The 23,670-nt window shown below is 40.9% G+C and overlaps 1 protein-coding gene across 3 annotated transcripts in view; it reads left to right on the top strand.

Annotated features, from left to right (window-relative positions):
* The window catches only part of SCYL3 (SCY1 like pseudokinase 3), a 70,131-nt gene extending 48,221 nt beyond the window's left edge, over positions 1 to 21,910 (top strand). For all 3 annotated transcript variants that reach the window (XM_040359705.1, XM_040359706.1, XM_040359707.1), the window contains 3 exons: positions 10,072 to 10,239; positions 15,072 to 15,688; positions 21,165 to 21,910. In XM_040359705.1, coding sequence (XP_040215639.1) covers positions 10,072 to 10,239; positions 15,072 to 15,688; positions 21,165 to 21,230 — 851 coding nt within the window. In that variant the 3' untranslated portion in view covers positions 21,231 to 21,910. The remainder of the gene's footprint in view (positions 1 to 10,071; positions 10,240 to 15,071; positions 15,689 to 21,164) is intronic.
* Positions 21,911 to 23,670: the final 1,760 nt, after the last annotated feature.

The following is a 23,670-nucleotide window of genomic DNA, read 5'->3' on the forward strand; positions in this document are numbered from 1 at the left end:
TGATGGCTGCTGGATTACAGGATTGATTTTGCTGCAGGACTGTGAATAACATACACCATATAGGGATCATATCGGCTGCAGTTGATCATGGGATCAGTTACCCATATATATGGGATCATCTCCACTCCGCAGGCTGGATCTCATATGACTTTATACCTGAAGAGTCTCCTACTGTCTCACTTTGATGCATGGACTGCCTGAGCAATCTCCATGTTTGCTCTAACAAGGTTGACCACAATTTAATCCAGCAGTAATCTTACCATCTCTGATGTGACACTCATCCTAGCTGCTTATATGTTCATGCAGGAATTCATGGACACTCTATTGTGCATATGTGCCAATATTTTTGTCATCCACTTTACCTCAAAGCTGAGGATTCATGTTGCCAACTTTTTATATTTTCTGTTTCAATAGTGTGTGTGTGTGTGTGTGTGTGTGTGTGTGTGTGTGTGTGTGTGTGTGTGTGTGTGTGTGTGTGTGTTTTTTTTTTTAAACAAGATAAAGAAAAGGGAGATCTTCTAATGGAGCAGCGAACAATCCTCGTCTGTTCCAAGCATGTAACGGGAACTTTTTATATTTTCGGCAGAATTCCTTTATGTGACTGTGGCAAAATTTTCAGTGATATCACGGCCCCTGGACTGTCCTTTATCCTTTTTGTTTCTAACAATATAGGATCTTCTCCAAATCAGAGTTTGTGTCCCTGAGGAGTCCAGCACTCCTTTCACCCATTGAGGTTTTAATGAGGGGCGCCGGGCCCTTTGAGGTGCATTCATTAGCAGTTCTTGTGGTGCAGATGTTTTTTCACAGGGAGGGGGGACCCCATTCTGGGACAATCCACCAGCTCCCATCTGGGGTATGTTTTAGACCAGTTATGGTATTGAATTGGGAGGGAATTTAGTCAGTATAGGTAGGATTGGGGTCTGCTACTGGGATGTTGGGGGAATTTGGTGTTTTTGGGGGTCAGGGAGGACATTTTCGACTTAATGCTGTTTTTTTTTTCCCCCATAAATAATTGTTGAGTTTACTCAATAGGGTGTGTATATCGTGTTCCTTTTTTTTTTGTTTTTTGAAAGATGTAAATTTAAAGACATAAGTCCAAAGCATGGCATGCACCTCTTTAGACTTAAGCCTTGCACACATGGTGTACACATGGGCTGAAATCAGCCAGTTCAGCAGGAAATGTCTGACTTTAGGGCCGTGTGTGCTTGTGTTCTAAAGAAGCTGATCTCATGACATGGCCAATGGCTGCAAGTGCTGATCAGTGTGTTTTGGGGGGTGGGGAGGCAGGCAGTCCCCCTGTCAGAACACAAAGGTACAGTGTGGGAGATCGCCACACAGTATGTGTACTTGGCTTCAGTCTAGGGAATATTAAGTTTGCACCAGTATGAATAATTCACATTAATACTCTTTTTAACCCAGCAGCTGTAAATTGGAAATACCTGGAGGTGTTTAATATTTTTCTAAAGATCTATTTAGCGCTAGTTAAGGAGTGCCATTGTTCACTAAATTCCAGTTTTTTGGGAGTTCTTTGAGTACAAAAACTACAAGCAAATAATAATGAATTTGTGTCACTTAAAGGGGTTGTAAAGGTTTGTTTTTTATTTTCTAAATAGGTTCCTTTAAGCTAGTGCATTGTTGGTTCATTTGCCTTTTCCTCCCATTTCCCTTCTAACAGGAAGTGAGAAATTTAGACAAAGAAAAAAAGTATTTAGAAGGGAAATGAAAGGAATAGTGAACCAACAAGGCACTAGCTTAAAGGAACCTATTTAAAAAATAAAAAACAAACCTTTACAACCCCTTTAACTTATTCCTATTGCTGCAACACTGAGGATGTTTAACACTTTAGTAGGTATGGAAATTGAAGATTGCCTTTTTAAGATTATGACTGCACAGTTGTTTTGATGCACTAGACACTTTATGAATAAGGACACTTTATGTGGAAGAATCTGCAGTGGATGACTGCATTTATGAATATATATAATTGGGAGAAATTGTGTATAGGATTAGGGATGTGTTAAGTGGCACAAACTAATTATTTCATGTCATATTTGCACAGGCAAAAAAAATGGAATTTTAGTATTTTTATAAAGATCTATACAGTGCTAGTTTAAAGACCTCTTTGGACTCAACGCATACTATGAGTGCACATTTATCAAAGTGTATGAATTCCCGGAGTTCATCTTTAATGGCATTGGGATCTATACAGTAATTATGCAGAACTAATTTGCAGGGATGTTGATAAACAAGATGACTTCTGGCCTATTTTATTCATTTTTGGTTTACAAAATAGCTTGGGGTACAGCATGGTGTGGATTATAAAGTGGGATGTATTACATAGTGATATTTGTATTGAATAGTACTAAAATGAATCTTGGATTTTCCTTTTTATAGCCTCGCCTTATCCGTCACTAAATTTATCTTATCCATCGCTACAGTCTCCTCCTGATTGGATATAATACAGAAAATGACAATGTTAGCCCGAGCATCTGTCTAAACTGAGATCTGATTTATAGATGGAAACATTTTTCTACTTCTCATTTTCTTCATCTTCAAGACCACTGATCAGCTCTGGTTAGAAAGGCATAGCAGCTTTGCTCAACAATCGAACACAACCATTAATTGCCTATTACAATTTGTCATGCTTCCGCCTGTGACATTCACCAATGATGCATGGCTTTTTGGGAGACTGACCTGGATTTGTGGTCTATTTCTCTTCATTTTGTCTAGTTTTTCATTGTCCTGCTAAAGAAAGGTGCTCCATTCTACCATCGCTGTGTGTTTTTTTTTTTTTTTTTATTCTCCGCAATACATTTCTCACTGTGGACTTATAGATGGAAGAATCCCGTGTACATATGTTCTGTAATGAACATTTTATACATTGTGCTATCGGATGCCATGTCAACAGAGTGAATTCTTACAGTGTGTTTTTTTTTTTTTTTTTTTTTTTTACAAATAGCAGGACATTCCTTACTTATTTATCCTGGCAATTCCATCGTTCATTTCCAGTTCATCAACCCAGAAATTCTTATAGGAGCAATTCCAATCCAAGATCTCATCATATTGAACAGCAAATTTTCACAGACCAAGAAGCCTACTATTTCAAACTCGGACACGGGGCTAAAGATCACTGTCTTGCTTTTTTGGTCATGGTCCTTCCTGTAATATTCATTAGAGAAGACAGAGGAATTCATCCATCTACAGAAGTTACAAAAAATAAATAATAATATTTCAATGATGTGTTTTAGAAATTAAATTATAGAACTTATTTTACTACATTTTAAATAAAACATTTGGAGTTGCAACAAAGGGAAACCTGCATGTCTATGCTGCTGCATCGGTGGGATGCTACAGCTCTGCCATGACGGCTGAGCGTTCACATGACCACTGATCACTCAGTTCTCAGTTGTCTTGGAGCAGAGAGCAGTAGCTGTCAGTCTCCGCTCTGCCCCTCCAGTGCTCACTGGCTGGAGGGGGTGCAGCTGGTTCTGACACCAGCCGTGAATCAAACAGCTTTGCAGATCCTTTGAGAGCCTAGGGCAGCTGTGTGATGTCAGCTGACAGCAGTCTTTAGCCCACTGTCAGCTGGTTCTGGGTCACAGACATGCAAAAGTTCACTCCTATGACCCGCAAGAGAAGTATGGCCAAAAAAGCATTGGCCCATACTTTTTTTAGGCAACATTTCCATCACATTTTGTCACTTTGGTATCCACCTTTTTGTTCATGATCTTTTTTGCGTTTTGAAATTAGTGATGTTTTAATGGTTATGACATACTTCGCATTACCTTTTGAATTTTTTTTGTCCTTGCTGTATTGCACTGCTGGAACATTCACAAAGAAACATTTCGTACATATGGACTAAAAAAAGGTGAACAAAGACACCTTGGACCAAACTTTTTTTATAATTCTGTTGGACAATTTCAACAATGTGTGTATTTGTTCTGATAGTTTGATCTTGGGTTTATGAATAAACATTTTTCAGTGATGACATTGTGGTAGTGATTAGGTCTGTTTATATTGTTTACATATAAATAAAACATTTGAATTAAATATTGGTACTCCTATTATAAAACCTCTTCATTGGTGATAATGGAAGTGGGTGATTTTTATAGTTTATAACTGCTAGAGAGAGACTTGTATTTTTTTCAACACATTACCTAAAGTTAGTAATTGCTGTGAAGCTAGCAATACACTTTACATTTGATTGTACAAAAAATGCATATATAACTCAAGGACCTACCTAAAAAAAAAAAAATGTTTTGGTAAGTCTATAAATTGTACAATCAGATCTGAATGTGTATGGTCAGCTTTATTCCTGCATAGATACTTTTTATTTTTGTCTACTTTACATTTGTGTTATTGACTGCCTAGGGTTTGCTTTCACCCATGTTGAAATGGGAGAAAAATTTGTACATGTGTGTTAGCCCTTGTTGGGAATGGTGCAGGGATTTTATTGCAAAAATGTTTCTTTCTCTAGAGTGAAGGCCTTGGTCACAGGATTAGGGCCAAAACAACTAATCTATTAATTGACAACTAATCAATTATGAAAATAGATCCAATGTGCTTATCTCCTCAGGCACGGTTTAAGCCTAAACTCGTGGTTGCAGGACCAGAACCTACCAGAGGGAAAATCCTTTCTCCCAATAACTTAGAGTATGACTACAGATACCAGTCTCACAGGCTGGGGAGCGACCCTAGAGGGGCTTATAGCTCAAGAAAAATGGTCAAGGACAGAACAGATCCTGCCCACCAACGTCCTGGAACTACGGGCAGTATGGACGGTGGAGCTTCAAGACTGCCCTATCAGTCCGTCAATGCCACTGCAGTGGCCTATATAAACCACCAAGTCGGTTGTTCAGCTCTGAAGAAGGTGAACCGCATGCTAGCCTGGGCAGAGGGACAGGTGCCGATTATATCATATAGTTACATAGTAGGTTATATAGTGGGTGAGGTTAAAAAAAGACACAAGTCCAACCAGTGTGTGTGATTTATATGTCGGTATTACCTTGTATTACCCTGTATGTTGTGGTTCGGGTGCTTCTCTAATAGTTGTTTTAAACCATTGATGCCCCCTGCTGAGACCGCCTGTGGAAGGAAATTCTACATTCTTGCAGTAAAGAACCCTATGCGCAGATTAAACCTCTTTTTTTCTTCTAATTTTAATGAGTGAACACGTGTCTTGTTAATCTCCCTTCCGCGAAAAAGTTTTATTCCTATTGTTGGGTCACCAGTATGGTATTTGTAAATTGAAATCATATCCCCTCTCAAGCATCTCTTCTCCAGAGAGAATAAGTTCAGTGCTCGCAACCTTTCCTCATAACTAATGTCCTCCAGACCCTTTATTAGCTTTGTTGCTCTTCTTTGTACTCTCTCTCTATTTCCAGTACATCCTTCCTGAGGACTGGTGTCCAAAACTGGACAGCATACTCTAGGTGCGGCCAGACCAGAGCCTTGTGGAGCGGCAGAGTTGTTGTTTTATCTCTGGAGTTAATTCCCTTTTTTGAATGCATGGGTATAACCCTTCTCTCTGCGTCTCGCAGATCAGTTTTTTTTTTCTGCCTAGCTAAGGAGAAGACATGGCTCCCTTCGGGCCCATAGGTCTGGAGATCTATTCCAAATTCTACAAGGTTGATGTGAGTGCATCTTCGGATGCTTCTTTCGACCACAAAGTTTTGCAGGCAGCTGTTTAGAGTTGCAAATCCTCAGTTGAGGAGCTCTGTTTTGTTTTGGGGTGAAGTTATTTTTATGCTGTTCCCACTCCTTGTTTTTGACACTGCTTTGGGACATCCCACTTTGTCAAGATTAAGGCTGTGTCCGTCCATGAACGAAAGAGAAAATAGGATTTTTGTACTCACCGTAAAATCCTTTTCTCTGAGTTCATGAACGGACGCAATTGGAGCAGATACGCTGATAGTTCCATGGAACCAATACTCCCTGGTTAATGCTTTCCCTCTGACCCCTCTCATTCCACATTTGTTGTGCAGGATTCGGAGAGAGGGCGTTCCAGTCATTCTGGTGGCACCAGAGATTGTGAGACTGACGACATATGGGTCATGGACGCTTCCATGGCACCCCAAATTACAGTCTCTAAATTTGATGGCATGGCTATTGAAGCCAGGGTGTTAAAGGACTGTGGCATCTCGGGACCAGTGGTGTCTACCCTAGTCAATACTAAAAAAACGGTCACTAGGAAGATATATCATAAGGTCTGGAAGACTTGTATTGCTTGGTGTGAAGCCAAAAAATGGCATCCACGGAAATACGCGATTGGGAGAATTCTCTTTTCTACAGTCAGCTGTAGAAAACAAATTTGGCTTGGAGTACAATCCGGTCAAGTTTTTTGGCCCTATTCGTATTCTTCCAAAGGCTTTTAGCGTTCCATTCACTGATCCAAACTTTTATGCAGGGGGCAACTCGTTTGCTTCACCCCATTAGGTCACCTATGTGTCCTTGGGACTTAAACTTGGTGCTGTCTGTGTTACAGAAACAACCATTTGAACCTATCAAGGAAATTCCATTAGACTTGCTGTGACGCAAGCTAGCCTTCCTGATGGCTATCACCTCGACTAGAAGGGTGTCGGAATTGGTAGGCTTTTCATGCAAGGAACCGTACTTGATTCTTCACCACGACAGAGTTGTGTTACGACCTGTTCCATCCTTTTTGCCAAAAGCGGTGTCGGCCTTCCATTTAAATCGGGACAATATTTTGCCTTTTTTTCTCTCAGCCTCGTTTGGCGGAAGAGAGATGCCTGCATTCAAGGTTTATTTGTCTAGATCTGCGGAGTTCCAGGATCAGACTCTTTTTGTTTTACCAAAGGGACCCAAGAAGGGGCAGGCACAAAATGTTATTAAGTGGATGTTCGAGCAGCCCAGGATTCGGCCGCAGTGTACTGCGGGCTGCCGTATAAAGTTTTTTGATGGCTATTGTTTGACAGGGCGTCTCCCTCCCCTCAAGGCTATTGCTCTTGGAAGTCCCAGCAGGCAATGAATATTAGCCTGACTCTTTGCCATTATGTATAAAAAAGGAAAATGGCATTTTTACATCATACTTACCTGTAAAACCCTTTTCTTTTGAGTACATCATGGGACACAGAGATCCTTCCCCTCTTTTTTTTTTGAGGATTCAGTGCTTACTACAAAACTGATGTGCTTACTGTATGGCTTGAGTTATATAGGGTATCAATTCCTGTCTAAAGACCTACCAGTGTCCATTCACCTGATGATGAAGTATAACCCAGTAGGTAATGAATATTAGCCTGACTCCGTGTCCCATGATGTACTCAAAGAAAAGGATTTTACAGTTAAGTATGACAGAAAAATCCTATTTTTACAGACTCAATCTGTACTGTGGATTAGCAAGAGTTATGGGATTATAGACTTGACTAATAAATGACTTGAGATGGCCAAGCATTTTTAGATTTGCGAACAAACATTCATACAAAAATTCTGAGTACATTCGATGACTTGGCTAATGTCGTTTGAATGTACTTCAAAATTTTGTTTTGCTTTTAACATTTTGATTTTGGAACGATTGGACTTTACCGAACGAAAACCACATACTCTGTTAGGAATTTTGTTTAAGATAAATTCTGCTTCTTTGAATATTCTTGTATTTGTGGTTGAAAAATAATGTTGATTCAACCCCACTAATGATTAGAAAATCAATCAACATTCTTAAAATCAAATATTTCAAAATAACTTCTACTAGTCTATAGCCAACTTTAGAGGGTAAAATCTTCCATTGATTTTACAGATACCATCTAAATTCGTTAACACAGGTTGCCAAGTCTACATACAGTTGTGTTCTTTCCCATTAGAACAGGGGTCTCCAAACTGCGGCCCGAGGGCCAGATGTGGCCCTTTGCTAGCCTTTATCCGGCCCTTTGGGACACTATTGCTCCCACTGACACCAACAATGGTGGACTATTTCTTCCACTGATACCAATCATGGGATACTATTCCTCCTCCTAATAGGGGTACTCCTCCTCCTATTGACCACCAACCCAAATTTATTGTCTGTGATGCCCGGCCTAGGACATTTTCTGTCCACGCTGGCCACAATCCGGCCCTCCTAAAGTCTGAAGGACAATAAACTGGCCCTTTGTTTTAAAAGTTTGGAGACCCTTGCATTAGAAGAATGGGGCATCCTCTATTTAATGAGATATTACACAAGTTTCTATGGTGTATAAACTTCCAGATAAAAGGCTTTTAAATGATATTGAGCAAATTCAGTTATTTTTCTTAAAACCTGCAGTAATATTTAGGGATCTTTCCAGTTCTGATTATTTTATGATTATGTTTTGCTAACCCCCCCCCCCCCAAACAGTTTTATGGTCCCTTTCAAGACTCCTACTCAGCCTACCAGCCTTGGACTGGGCTGGTATTCCTATAGCTAGTGGACCTAAGAAATCCATGACTCATCCACTTCAGCTCCAGAAGGTTTACCCTCCTTCATGACCAGGCCATTTTTTGAGATACGGCACTGCATTACATCAACTGACACTTGCACGGTTGTGTGACGCTGTACCTAAATAAAATGTATGCCCCCCCCACAAATAGAGCTTTTTTTTTTTTTTGGTGGTATTTGATCACCGCTGCATTTATTTCTTATTTTTTGCGCTATAAATCAAAAAGACTGACCAATTTTGATTTAAAAAAAATAAAATAAAAATGTCACTTTCTGCTATAAAACACATTCAATAAAAACGTGTAAAGAATCCAAATTTCTTCATCAATTTAGGCCAATATGTGTGCTACATATCCCAATAGGCGTATATTGATTGGTTTGGCAAAATTTTATAGTGTCTACAAACTATGGGATATTTTGTTATGGAGTATTTACTAGTAATGGCGGCGATCAGCGACTTATAGTGGGATTACAGTAACCAGCGCTAACAAAATATGCACGGTCACTGTACTGGGAAGGGGTTAAAATCAGGGGCGATCAAAGGGTAAATGTGTCCCTAGGGAGTGCTTTCTAACTGTGTGGGAATGCTTTAACTGTGGGAAGACAGAGATCCATGTTCCCTTGTCACAGAACGGTGATCTGCCTTGTTTACATAGGCAGAACGCCGTTCTGCCTCTGTCAGACCTGCTGATTGGGAGCAGGTAGCCAGCGACGGGGAAATTTTGCGTGTCAGTTATCAGTTAGGCATGCAGTTTGGTATAAATTTTGCCAAAATCTGCATTCTTTTCTTGCCCACCAGCTATTCTGCATAATATATATATATATATATATATATATATATATATATATATATATATATATATATATATATATATATATATATATATATATATATATATATATATATATTTTTTTTTTTAATAAAAAGTTGTTTACTTCTGTAAGTGAGGAAGTGCTGAATCCAAGTGGTAGTAACTTTTCACTAGGTTATGCCTGCTAAACTATTGAAACAATATCTAATGTTTTGCATTTCACTCACTGAAAAACTTCAGGACTTGGGGGAACATTTTAGAACTAAATTTGAGGAATAACCCAGAAAAAAACAATTCTTTTATATTCTGAATGACTTCAATTTTTGTTAATGTGTTCTGTATTCCAGCACTATAATTAACCAAGTAGGACATATTGAAGGCAATGATACTAGTTTCGTCTAAACATAATCCACACAGCTTTTGAAGTTTAGTACATTAGGGCACATTTTAATGCTTGGTAGGTGTGTGTAAAATCAGGCTGGTGCACAGCTGAGGTTTCTACATCATTACAGCTCCATTGTTAATATCTAACACAATTGTAGATATCGCATAATGCAAAATGTGTATATGTTTAATCAAACACTGTTTTACTAATGGCTTTTATTCATAGAAGAAGCTTAAGTTGTGTTCCCACTACTTATTTTGCTTTTTGTGAATTTATTATATTTGTTAGAATTCAACAATGTGTTTTTTTTTTTTTTTTTTTTTTTTTTTTTTCCATTTCTTACCATAGTGAGATTTCTTAGTTTTCATCCTATACATATTTACAATCGTATTCACAAGCAACCCTTTCAGTATTTCCTCAGTGTTTTTTTTTTTTCTCTCTTTATGTGATCAAAAATGTATTTCCCATAGGTTCTCCTGTGCATGGCACAAAAAACCACGTGCACCAGGCAACGTCAAACAGTCTGTCGTCAGTACTGTCAAAAAGCAATTTTGCGGTAAACCACAAATCCCTAATTAACACCGATTTGAACAGGAAAGAATCACTAAAGGAGATTTTACAGGAGATTTCCATACAAAGTAAGTGCATACATTCTATGTATTGTGCTTGTTTTATAGATGTTTCAAAAGAAACTTAAAGGAGCAGTAAAGGAAATTTTTATTTTTTTTGCTGAATTGACTGTTTACAGGGTATAGAGACATAATAGTTAACGGATTCCTTTTAAAAATGAGTAAAAATAGATAAAAATCAATCATATAATGTGCCTGCAGTTTAGTTCCGTTTTTAAACTGGTTTCATGTTTCTGTGAAGTACAGAGACACACAGAACAAAAACAAACAAACACAGGGCAGTGTTTGTTTTTAAAATGAATCTGATTGGTTCTGAGGAGTTTTAGACACACAGTAATCACACCTTCTTGATCATGGACCACAGTGAAAAGATAGCATGAGTTTTTTCATAAGGAGCCAGACAAGCAGGAAGTGTGGCGATCAGAGAAGGATTACAGCAACTTCAAAGCAAAAACGAACAATGAGGACATGAAACCAGTACTGCAGTAAGGTAAAGGAAGCTATTTAGCTAAAAAAAAAAAATCCTTTAGTGACCCTTTAAATATTTCTACATGAGTTAGGCAGGCCAAAGACTTTCCTGCAACCAACCCTAATATTTTATAGTTAACACGCTCAATGACTGCAACATCTGAAAGTTCAATAGGTAAAATCAGAAAACCTCTAAAGAGGAACTGCTTGTGTCTAGCTGTGCAATGTGGGAAATGTGTAATTACTAAGGATGGCTGTAAGAAATCCCTTAGTAAGGTAAAACCGCTGTGTATTTAGCTACCTTTTCTTTGCAGGGAAACTTCTTACCAAAGTGTTTCTAAGCTGTGGAGATCTTTCCTTTTTAGGGCTCATGCGCACTCCTCTGAGCTCCTTTTTCTCCTGGCAAGAGAAAAGCAGCTTAAAAAAATGCTCCTAAAGTTGTGTTTTTTAAATGCGTTTAGACGTGTCAAGCGACTGACCATTAATTTATTAGATTGCTCAGAATAATAACTTATTCTGGCCACTGAAAATAATCAACTCTTAAGTGCTAAACGCAACTATTATTTAGACACATTTACAGGCATTTCATGTCTTTTTTTTTTTTTTTTTTTTTTCAGTCTCTAAACCCTCCTTTTCTAATACACCTCTAAACACCTATGTGTGCATGGCCACATAGGATAACAACATAGATTTTGAGGCTGAAAAAATGTAAAAGCAGGGTTTTCTTATGCCCAGTGTGCATTAAGACATATACTGCAGAGTGGCACCTTTTGCACATATGTATTTACATAAATTGGGTAAAGAGAAGTCTATCCATCTGTATTGTTTTGATATGCAACTCTATTTGCATAATTATCTAGTGGGAAATATTAAGTGAGCAGGGGCCAAATTCACAGATACATTATTTTACCAAAAGTACTGCCTTTACACGCACATGAACATCCCAGTCTTACTCCGTAGGGTTCAATATTGAGTTGGCCCACCCTTTGCAGCTCTAACAGCTTCAGCTCTTCTGGGAAGGTTGTCCACAAGGTTTAGGCGTGTCTATGGGAATGTTGATAGTTACATAGTTAGTCAGGTTGAAAAAAGGCACAAGTCCATCAAGTTCAACCATAAGAAATAAAATAATAATAATATCGTACAATCACGTATACCCAATTCTATACCCACAGTTGATCCAGAGGAAGGCAAAAAAAAAAAAACAGAAAAGCATGATTCAATTTGCTACAGAAGGGGAAAAAATTCCTTCCTGAATGTTTGACCATTCTTCCAGAAGCACATTTGTGAGGTCAGGCACTGATGTGGATGAGAAGGCCTGGCTCAGTCTCCACTCTAATTCATCCCAAAGGTGTTCTATCGGGCTGAGGTCAGGACTCTGTGCAGGCCATTCAAGTTTCTCCACTCCAAACTCTCTCATCCATGTCTTTATGGACCTTGTTTGTGCACTGTTGCACAGTCATGTTGGAATAGAAAGGGGCCATCCCCAAACTCCTCCCACAAATTTGGGAGCATGAAATTGTCCAAAATGTCTTGGCATGCTGATGCCTTAAGAGTTACCTTCACTAAAACTAGAAGGGCAAAGCCTAACCCCTGAAAAACAACCCCATACCATAATCCCCCCTTCACCAAATGATTTGGACCAGTGCACAAAGCAAGGTCTATAAAGACCTGGATGAGCGAGTTCAGGCCGAGGAACTTGACTGGCTTGCACAGAGTCCTGACCTCGACCGGATCGACCACCTTTGGGATGAATTGGACCCCTTTCACACCGAGGAGTTTTTCAGGCGGTTTAGTGATAAAAATACCGCCTGAAAAACTCCTGCCCTGCAGTCTGTGTGAAAGTCCACGTGCTTTCACACTGAGGTGATGCGCTGGCGGGACCGCTCCAAAAGTCCTGCCAACAGCATCTTTGGAGCAGTGAGAGGAGCGGTGTGTTTACCGCTCCTTCCCATTGAAAACATTGGTTAACCACGGCTATACCGCCGGCAATGCGCCTCTGCATTAACCCTTTTTCGGGTGGTAGTGGGGGTTAAAACCTCACCGCTAGAGGCCGAATACCGCGGCGTACCCGACGGTATAGCGCTGCTAAGAATAGCGGCGCTATAACGCACCTCCCGCCTCAGTGTGAAAGGGGCCTTAGAGCAGAGACTGTAAGCTAGGCCTTCTCATCCACATTAGTGCCTGACCTCACAAATGTGCTTCGGGAAGAATGGTCAAACATTCCCATAGACACACTCCTAAACCTTGTGGACAGCCTTCCCAGAAGAGTTGAAGCGGTTATAGCTGCAAAGGGGGGTAACTCGATATTGAACCCTACGGAGTAAGACTAGGATGTCATTAAAGTTCATGCCCTTGCAAAGGCAGGTGTCCCTATACTTTTTTATAATCTAGTGTAGGTAAACCCAGCAGAATCTGCAGACTAGTAGAGATAGAAGTCAAATGGTGCCTACTAATCAGGCGCAGTCTGAATGAGACTGTGTAGTTGTGCGTCTAATTGAGGCAGGTGTGCTTTGAAGCGTGACCTCGAATAAAGTGTTGCATTACAACTAGCAGATGATAAAGGCTCAAGGCTGATTGTTACAGCAAGGAATGTTACCTTTGCAGGGTACCTAAAGGATCTCCTTTACAGAGCAGGGGTAGGCAAAATACAAATCCCATCATGCCTCTGCCTCTAGGAGTCATGCTTGTGATTGTCAGCAATGTCTCATGGGACTTGTAGTTTTACTGCAGCTGGAGGGCTGAGGTTGCCTACCCCTACTATTTTACATTTTTTGCATTAAAAAAATAATAAAAAATGTACAGGGATTGTAAACCCTCATGGTTTTTCACCTTACTGCATTCTATGTGTACAATTGCCACAAATTATTGAATGAAACAAAAATTCCAAATGTGCAAATTATTCTAAAGCCAACAGTTCACATTATCAGTAAAGATTTCTAACAATGTTTTATTTATTTTGTGTAATAAAATAAAAACCCTTTGTCTGGGGATGGGTGGGGATTTTGAACAGGCCAGATGTTCCACTGCCCAAACGAAAAAGCACTTGCCAGAATCCCATGGCTGGTTACAATATTAATGATATGCACACAGAGAGAAAAAGCCAACCAGCCAAGTGTGAATCTGCAAACAACACTTTATTAGAAATGAATTAAAAACACCAATATTAAATGTAAAGTAAAAAGTGCTGATCTGTATTTAACCTAGTAGCATTTCCATTCAGCAAAACAGATATGCGTGAAAATGCCATGTGATGATAGATTTGATTTAAAATTTGGACAGATGTGTCATATGAGCATTTAACCACTTCCCGCCTGCCGTATGCAGAATAACAATCAGAAAGTGGTTCAGATATCCTGACTGGGTGTCATATGACCTCTGACGTAGGCTCTTTACCATGTGATCAACTGTGTCCAATCACAGTATAAAGAGACGTTCATCGGATTTTACTCCACTCACACTGACAAGCGTGAGTAGAGGATTCCCACCAAGGACCACCAGGTATGCCAATCGATGCCCAATAAGGATGGCACTCAGTGCCTCCTGATCAGTGCTGCCAAACAGTGACACATATCAGTGCTGCATATAAGTGCCTCATCAGTGCAGCCTCATCAGTGCCTGTCAGTGCAGCCTCATCAGTGAAGGAGAAAACTTACATATTTACAACGTTTTGTAACAGAAACAAAATGTTCGGTATTTTTTTATTTATAGTGCAAAAAATAAAAATCCCAGTGGTGATAAAATACTACCAAAAGAAAACTATTTGGGAGGGGGGGGGGGGATGATAGAAATTTTGTTTGGGTACAGTGTTGCATGACGTGCAATTGTCATTCAAAATGCAACCACGTTGAAAGCTGAAAATTGGTCTGGGCAGGAAGGGGGGAAAGTGCTGGGTTCTCAAAAGGTGGGTGGTTTTTTTTTTCCTTTACACCACAAGGACTGTCTTAATGATTGCATTGTTTTGATGTGTAGTTCAGGCTTGTAGTCAGTATTACTTAATTTTTTACTAATTATTCTTTATATGTTGTATACAGAGGAGCCACCCACCCTGCTTAAATATGATTACTGACATGTAAAGTATTACTGAATGATCACCTGATATGAATTTTTCTGTAATGTGAAATGTAGGTGGACAGTACAGTCTGTTTTCAGTGTGTGTGTAAAGTGAAAATCCCCAAATCCTATTGAGCAATGAAGCATTTGTATACTTTTTTTCCTATTACAAATGCATGCTAAGCACTTCATTAGCTTTGTATTAGAAGTTCTTCTTTAAATTGCATCTTTTTTCCATTTGACCTAAAATGAAAAGTTTTTTAAAATATTTGTAATTTGTATATCTTGTAATTTTTGTTCTCTTGTGGCTTTTTTTTTATTAGAGGACTGCTTTTCACATTCATTGAATGGTGTTTCTAAACCCAAAGACTCCCTCCTAACTGATCAAGTACAACAGTCAACAGAAGACTGGCCAGATTGGAGTGAATCAGAGGGGCACACAAGTGAAAAGATCCTCAGTGTCCACGATAATACAGAAACTAATGACAGATCAGAAATGGAGCAATGGATTGATTTTAGTTTGCCATGTGATAGTTCAAGAACTGTGACAACCGCTGCTGACACGTTTGTTAAACTGTCTTCTGCAAAGCCTGTTTCTGAACTGGACAAGAGTGCAAATAGCAGGAGTTTCCATACTGTGAAAGAGAATAAGGAATCGAAGCCAGATCCTGTGCCAGATCCTGTGCCAGAACAAGTCCCAAAAATTAGGTTTGAGTCCGAGTACGGTTTGGGGGATGAATTCACGATAAAAGTCAGGAGCAAAAGCAAAGACCCAGAACTGGACTGGTTTGCAGATATGACACCGGAAATAAACATTTCTTCTGCTTTTTCTGCTTCTGGATACCATGAATTTGAAAATAAAACACAGACTAATGTAATAACAGATTCAGAACAAACAGATTCGTTTTCATCCAAATTTGCTGCTGCTGAAAATACAGAGGTAAACAAAAATTAATAAATAGATTAGGTTTAAAGCTGAACTCCAGCTTCATGTTTTTCACTTGAATTGTATACCTTGTAGTGTCTGGAAATAGTTGCCCACTTAATCCCGTTCCCTCACGCTTTGCAGGTCTTGCAGGGATCAAACACACCTGTTGCTATGGCAGCTTTTCCTGTTTCGATTTCATGGTGCCCTATGTGGCTTGCCAGCCACCTGGCTGTGAAAGACAGTCCTAAGCACTACAGGGCATGTTGTCCTCACAGCTTGGCATAGCCGGTGTATGAGTGAAACCAGGGCTGTCGGTTATAGAGAGAAAATCCTTTTGAAAACGCCCATGAACACTCTCCAACCTTTCCCTAAGGGCCAGTTCACACCAGACACAGTTCCGTACAGTTTAGTGTGCATTTTATCTGCACTAAAAATGCATGCACAGTGTTTTCCATGTATTCCAATGGCTCTAGTTCACACCATGCAGTAAGTTTCCAGTGCAGAAACTGACTGCATGGTGTGAACTAGAGCCATTTGAATACATTGAAAACACTGTGCATGCATTTTGTGCAGAAAAAAAGCACACAGAACTGAACAGAACTGTGTCTGGTGTGAACCGGCCCTAAAACAAATCCACAAAGGAAATGTAATGTGACTTAAGCTAGCCATACACCGTATAATTTTCTTACTCAAGATCCTTTAGATTTACATTCAACTGTGTAGTAGAGGGGCCTGCCTGACTGCATACAAATTTAAAGTGTTTATATTTGACCTTCTATCATATGGTTTTGGTAAATCTAAAGGAAATCTATAAAGAAAATTACATAATGTATACACACACACCATTATTCCACTCTCACCTGGTGCAATAAAACAAATGATTTGGTTACAGAGAATTAGAATTTCATAAAATTTGTACTTGATGTGGGTGGGGTTCAAAATGCTGGCAATGCAGAACCCTTTATGGTGGACTTCTGCTTTGAGTTGGCAGTGAGTGCCGAAAATATATGTATTTATATGTTACATACAGGTGAAACTCGAAAAATTTGAATATCGTGCAAAAGTTCATTTATTTCACTAATGCAACTTAAAAGGTGAAACTAATATATGAGATAGACTCATTACATGCAAAAGTAAGATAGTTCAAGCCGTGATTTGTCATAATTGTGATGATTATGGCTTACAGCTCATGTAAACTCCAATTCCACAATCTCAGAAAATTAGAATATTACATGCAATCAATAAAACAAGGATTGTACATTGAACAATATCGGGCCTCTGAGAAGTATAAGCATGCATATGTACTCAGTACTTGGTTTGGGCCCCTTTTGCAGCAATTACTGCCTCAATGCAGCATGGCATGGAAGCTATCAGCCTGTGGCACTGCTGAGGTGTTATGGAAGGCCAGGATTCTTCAATAGCGGCCTTCAGCATTGTTCGGTCTCATGTCTCTCATCTTTCTCTTGGCAATGATCCATAGATTCTCTATGTGGTTCAGGTCAGGCGAGTTTGCTGGCCAATCAAGCACAGTAATCCCACGGTCATTGAACCAGGTTTTGGTGCTTCTGGCAGTGTGGGCAGGTGCCAAGTCCTGCTGGAAAATAAAGTCAGCATCCCCATAGAGCTTGTCTGTGGAAGGAAGCATGAAGTGCTCCAAAATCTCCTGGTAGACGGCTGCGTTTACCCTGGACTTAATGAAGCACAGTGGACCAACACCAGCAGATGACCTGGCTCCCCGAATCAACACACTGTAGAAACTTCACACTGGACTTCAAGCATCTTGCAGTGTGTGCCTCTCCATTATTTCTCCATACTTTGCAGGTGTTATGGCTTAATTAGCTTATTAGAGTGGGACACTTTGAGCCTAGAATATTGCCCCTTTTTCACAATATTCAAATTTTCAGAGATTGTGGATTTGGGGTTTTCATGAGCTGTAAGCCATAATCATCACAATTATGACACATCACAGCTTGAACTATCTCATATATTAGTTTCACCTTTTAAGTTGCATTAGTGAAATAAATAAACTTTTGCTCAATTTTTCGAGTTTGACCTGTGTGTACACACACACACACAATAAATACCCCCCTCCCCCTTTTTTTATAAAATGATCACAAAATATCTGTTCTCAGCTGCATAAGGACCTTGAAGAACTGGAGGAGGGAAAACAGCAGTACACTGGTCGTCCCTGTAAATGGCTGGGGGGGGGGGGGGTGAAAGGACACGTCTGGTCATTGGAGGAGAGCAGGCTGAGTCCTTAGAACAGCTAGAGAATGGACCACACTGAGGTGGATGTGCTCTCATGCTTGGTGTGGGCAGTTTTTGGAAAGCAGAGGGACTGGCAAGAACAGGGATTTCACACAAAGGAAGACATACAACAAACATGATACTGTTTCATACAAGTACATGGTACAGCAGGCACATATCAGGAGTATGAAATGTTGGGTTCAGAGGTGATCAAAGGGTTAAATGTGTTCCTTGGGAGTGCTTGCTAACTAGGGGGATGTGCGTTGACTGGGGGAAGACCATGTTTACAAAGGCAGACTAGCGTTCTCTCTCAGAAACGAGCGCCGGGTTCCAGCAAACGTCAGGTCCGCTGGACCCGCTGTTTATCTCCCGATTTCTCCAATCACAGTGGGAGTGTGTCGCCGGCAGCGCTCATGTACAGGTATGTGATTGCATGCTGAAGGGCCGCCCTGCTGTAGTATAAGTGTGTGGGGCAGTCCGGAAGTGGTTAAAGGCCAAATCCACCTTTTGCAAAAAAAAATAACAATGAATGCACCTATCGATGTAGGATTTTTTTTATCGGGGGATTGCGCGCTCCGGCGTACAGCGCGCACCCCTAATGTGGTACTGTAAAAAAAAACAGTACTTACAGTTTTGGTGTCTTGCACGGCGTCCATCGTCGGGTCCGTCTGCGGCTTCGGTAGTGTCCTCCTCGTCGGGTCCGGCGTCCGTCTGCGGCTTCGGTGGTGTCCTCGTCGGGTCCGTCTGCGGCTTCGGTGGTGTCCTCCCGCGCTGTTACCCGTTGAATCACCGCTTCCCGCGCTCAGTTTGAATGCCTGCGCCGACATATACTGTTGTGCAGTACACTCGCGTACATTCGGCCAGGCTCGGCTTCGCTCGTGCTCACGCTCTGTGACGTTTATGCGTGACTACGAGCGAAGCCGAGTTTACTGCGCTCGGTATATGTCGGCGCAGGCATTCAAACACGGCACGGGTATATTGCGCACCCACGATTTTGCCCTGATTTTCAGGGCAAACAAGTGCGCGGTATACGCCGAAAAATACGGTATTTGGTATATGCAATGCACACAGCTATGGTGCACTAGTGTGGAGTTCAAGGGGTTAAAGCAGGCGATGATGAGGTGGTACAATGACTACTCACTGGCTGACAAGTGCTCTGTGAAGAGCAATCTGAAAGCAGCTCCCTCTTCAGAGAGCATGTGTGAACAAGCCCTTATTGCTTCTACAGAATGTGACTGAATGCACACACTTGTTCATACACAATGTAAAGTGGACAAGTGTGAATGCAGCCTTTCTAGCCCAGAGTGGAACAATTCTATATCTACTCTGTAGTAAATGCATATTTAAGACACTTGCCTCCAATAAAAATGAAATGAAATGTATAATAAATATATACAGTGCCTTGCGAAAGTATTCGGCCCCCTTGAACTTTGCGACATTTTGCCACATTTCAGGCTTCAAACATAAAGATATAAAACTGTAATTTTTCTTGAAGAATCAAACAAGTGGGACACAATCATGAAGTGGAACGAAATTAATTGGATATTTCAAACTTTTTTAACAAATAAAAAACTGAAAAATTGGGCGTGCAAAATTATTCAGCCCCCTTAAGTTATAACTTTGTAGCGCCACCTTTTGCTGCGATTACAGCTGTAAGTCGCTTGGGGTATGTCTCTATCAGTTTTGCACATCGAGAGACTGAAATTTTTGCCCATTCCTCCTTGCAAAAACGCTCGAGCTCAGTGAGGTTGGATGGAGAGCGTTTGTGAACAGCAGTTTTCAGTTCTTTCCACAGATTCTCGATTGGATTCAGGTCTGGACTTTGACTTGGCCATTCTAACACCTGGATATCTTTTTTGTGAACCATTCCATTGTAGATTTTGCTTTATGTTTTGGATCATTGTCTTGTTGGAAGACAAATCTCCGTCCCAGTCTCAGGTCTTTTGCAGACTCCATCAGGTTTTCTTCCAGAATGGTCCTGTATTTGGCTCCATCCATCTTCCCATCCATTTTAACCATCTTCCCTGTCCCTGCTGAAGAAAAGCAGGCCCAAACCATGATGCTGCCACCACCATGTTTGACAGTGGGGATGGTGTGTTCAGGGTGATGAGCTGTGTTGCTTTTACGCCAAACATAACATTTTGCATTGTTGCCAAAAATTTCGATTTTGGTTTCATCTGACCAGAGCACCTTCTTCCACATGTTTGGTGTGTCTCCCAGGTGGCTTGTGGCAAACTTTAAACAACACTTTTTATGGATATCTTTAAGAAATGGCTTTCTTCTTGCCACTCTTCCATAAAGGCCAGATTTGTGCAGTATACGACTGATTGTTGTCCTATGGACAGAGTCTCCCACCTCAGCTGTAGATCTCTGCAGTTCATCCAGAGTGATCATGGGCCTCTTGGCTGCATCTCTGATCAGTCTTCTCCTTATATGAGCTGAAAGTTTAGAGCAGGGATCCTCAAACTGCGGCCCTCCAGCTGTTGTAGAACTACACATCCCATGAGGCATTGTAACACACTGACATTCACAGACATGACTAGGCATGATGGGAATTGTAGTTCCTGAACAACTGGAGGGCCGTAGTTTGAAGACCCATGGTTTAGAGGGACGGCCAGGTCTTCGTAGATTTGCAGTGGTCTGATACTCCCATTTCAATATTATTGCTTGCACAGTGCTCCTTGGGATGTTTAAAGCTTGGGAAATCTTTTTGTATCCAAATCCGGCTTTAAACTTCTCCACAATAGTATCTCAGACCTGCCTGATGTGTTCCTTGTTCTTCATGATGCTCTCTGCGCTTTAAACGGACCTCTGAGACTATCACAGTGCAGGTGCATTGATACGGAGACATGATTACACACAGGTGGATTCTATTTATCATCATTAGTCATTTAGGTCAATATTGGATCATTCAGAGATCCTCACTGAACTTCTGGAGAGAGTTTGCTGCACTGAAAGTAAAGGGGCTGAATAATTTTGCACGCCCAATTTTTCAGTTTTTTATTTGTTAAAGTTTGAAATATACAATAAATTTCGTTCCACTTGATGATTGTGTCCCACTTGTTGTTGATTCTTCAAAAAAAATTAGTTTTATATCTTTATGTTTGAAGCCTGAAATGTGGCAAAAGGTCGCAAAGTTCAAGGGGGCCGAATACTTTCGCAAGGCACTGTATGTGTGTGTGTGCGCACTCGCGCATTGATCCGGTTTATACCTGATGCACGTATTATTTTTTTCCTGCAGATGGAAGCAGAAGGCTGGGGTGAAGAGAATGACTTCAGCTGGGAGGAAGATGCCAATAATTTGTGATTGGTTACAAAGGCCATTCCTTATTTATTGATTGAGTTAATGATGAACTAACTGCTCACCAGCCAAGGAGACATCAGCTGATCGCACAGCAAACTGTCATATGCAAAGTTGTCAATGATTGTGTGACCTTGCTTCTGCTGTAATTATCACTATTTTAAAACTGATAAATCATTTAAAATAAGTTAAAACTGCAAGGAATTCGATTTGCATATTTGTTGTATAAATGACTTATGCTGATCATTATATTTGCTATTTTTAACATGCTAAACAAGGTCAGGGGTCTCCAAACTTTTTATCTGTGGTCAGTAGGAGGAGGACTAGTGTTCCATCAATGGTATAAGTGCCCCCTTGTTGATGGCAGTGTGAGGATTAGTTATTTTGTAATTTGAAGAAGTTATCGTTCCCCCTAAAGGGCCTGATAAAGGCAAGCAAAGGCCCACATATGGCTAGTAAGCCACAGTTTGGAGACCACTGAACTAGAAAGTTTGCCATGCAGATGGAGGAGGCACAATTATATATTATACTCCCAGTTTTTTTTGTTTTTCCAGCACAGTAGATTTTAAATATTTCATTAATAAATGTGAAAACTGATCAGCTAACAGGTCTAGGGAATGTATAACTGTAAATATGTTTTGAACATTAAAACTCTCAGCTGGATTTACCACTGAAAGTCTAGAATATTGACTTTTTAAGCAATTATTTTACCTTACCTAAAAGTCTGCTCTATTTATTTTTAAGATTTTACATTACTGTAAACCATTTTTGTTTAACTGATAACCGGGCCCTACATAAAAGCTGTAACATCTGACTAATGAGGGGAGCTTACCCAGCCAAATAGATTAACTTGTATTTAATGAGGTAGGACTGCACAGTTGTTGGTAATTTTAAGGCAATGTACATTAAAGTGATTGTAAAGACAATTTTTAACTAAAATAAAAAAATACTATACCTACCTACCTGCCGTGTGCAATGGTATTGCACACAGTGGTTCTGGAGTTCCGTAACAGCGCTGTCCACTCCTTTCCTGTGGGTGCCCCCTCAGCAAGCCATGTGCTGAGGGTGAACCCATGCAGATGCGCTCCTGAGCCAGGCTGTGTGCGCACTCTGACACACAAGGAGTGGCTCAGCCTAACCCCCTGCTCCCACCTCACAGGATTTGATTGCAGCAGGAGCCTATAGGTTAACCTCTTCCCGACCGCCGCACACCGATGTACATTGGCAGAATGGCACGGGTGCGCAAAAGGGCTTACCCGTACGTCCCTTCATAATTCCGGGCTAGCGGGTGCCTGCAAACTTTGTCTGCCGGAGGGCCACGATTGCGACGAGGAGAGGCAGAACGGGGAAATGTACACAAGGCATTTCCCTCTTCTGCTTGGTGACATGACAGGGATCTACTGCTCCATCGCAGAGGTGATCAAATACCTCCAAAAGAAAGCTCTATTTGTGGGGGAAAAATACTGAAATTTTGTTTGGGTACCACATTGCACAACTGCGCAATTGTCAGTTAAAGCGACGCAGTGCTGAATCGCAAAAAATGGCCTGGTCATTCAGCAGCCAATTCTTCCGGGGCTGAAGTGGTTAAAGCCCATTTAGCTTTCGTTAAGGGAGGTTGAACACCGATAATTTTTTTTTTATATTCATGCCTTTACTTGATTTTCTATTATAAAACAAACACTTGTACACATACATAAAAATATTTCTCTTTCGTTCATAGACGGACATAGCCTTCTTTGACATTAGGGTTATGCTTCTTCCTACCAGGAGAGTTTAGGCAGAATTTAACAGCACTTAAAGCGTTAAAACCTTTCCTTCGTGCCACTCCTCCCAGGGGGCGTGGCTCCCCCAGGCATAACCCACACCCTGCTCTAGGAGCCTCAGTCTTTTTCTGCCTAACGACAGGAGAGGAGTCAGGCACTTCTAGAGTCCTGTACTCTGGAGTTTTTTTTCTTGCGATTTTTCTCGCTTTTATTATTTTGTTCCTGCATTTTTGAATCCTGTGATTCTTCTATCAACAGCCGACTGGGTGACAGGTTGGGTCCTTGACCCTTGTAGTCCCCCCCCATGTTCGGCCATCGAGCGTGTGCCGGCCCTTAGCTCAGCTTTGGTACGTCCACGACAGGCCCTGTTGCTCCAGGGGCGGCCGGGGAACTTCGGTTCTAGGGCACACATATGACCGGTCTCTATGGCTGTGTCACAGTGTGTCTGGCCGACAGCCATGCCGTTTACGGACGTTGGTTCTGTCTGGGATACCTCCAGCCGGGTAGTCGCAGGACAGGTAAGTAGTGGCCCCTTACTCAGGTAAGTGGTCTGGCTGGTGTTTTCCCTGGGGAGGTCGACCGAGGGTCTGCCCTGCTTTCCTCTCTCCCCTTCCTCTCCCTCCTTCCCCTGACTGGGTAGTGGCTGTAAAGGGGGGCCTCCTGGGTTTTCTTTTTTATTATTA

This window comes from Rana temporaria, chromosome 7 (assembly GCF_905171775.1).
Source record: "Rana temporaria chromosome 7, aRanTem1.1, whole genome shotgun sequence".
Taxonomy (NCBI): Eukaryota; Metazoa; Chordata; class Amphibia; order Anura; family Ranidae; genus Rana; species Rana temporaria.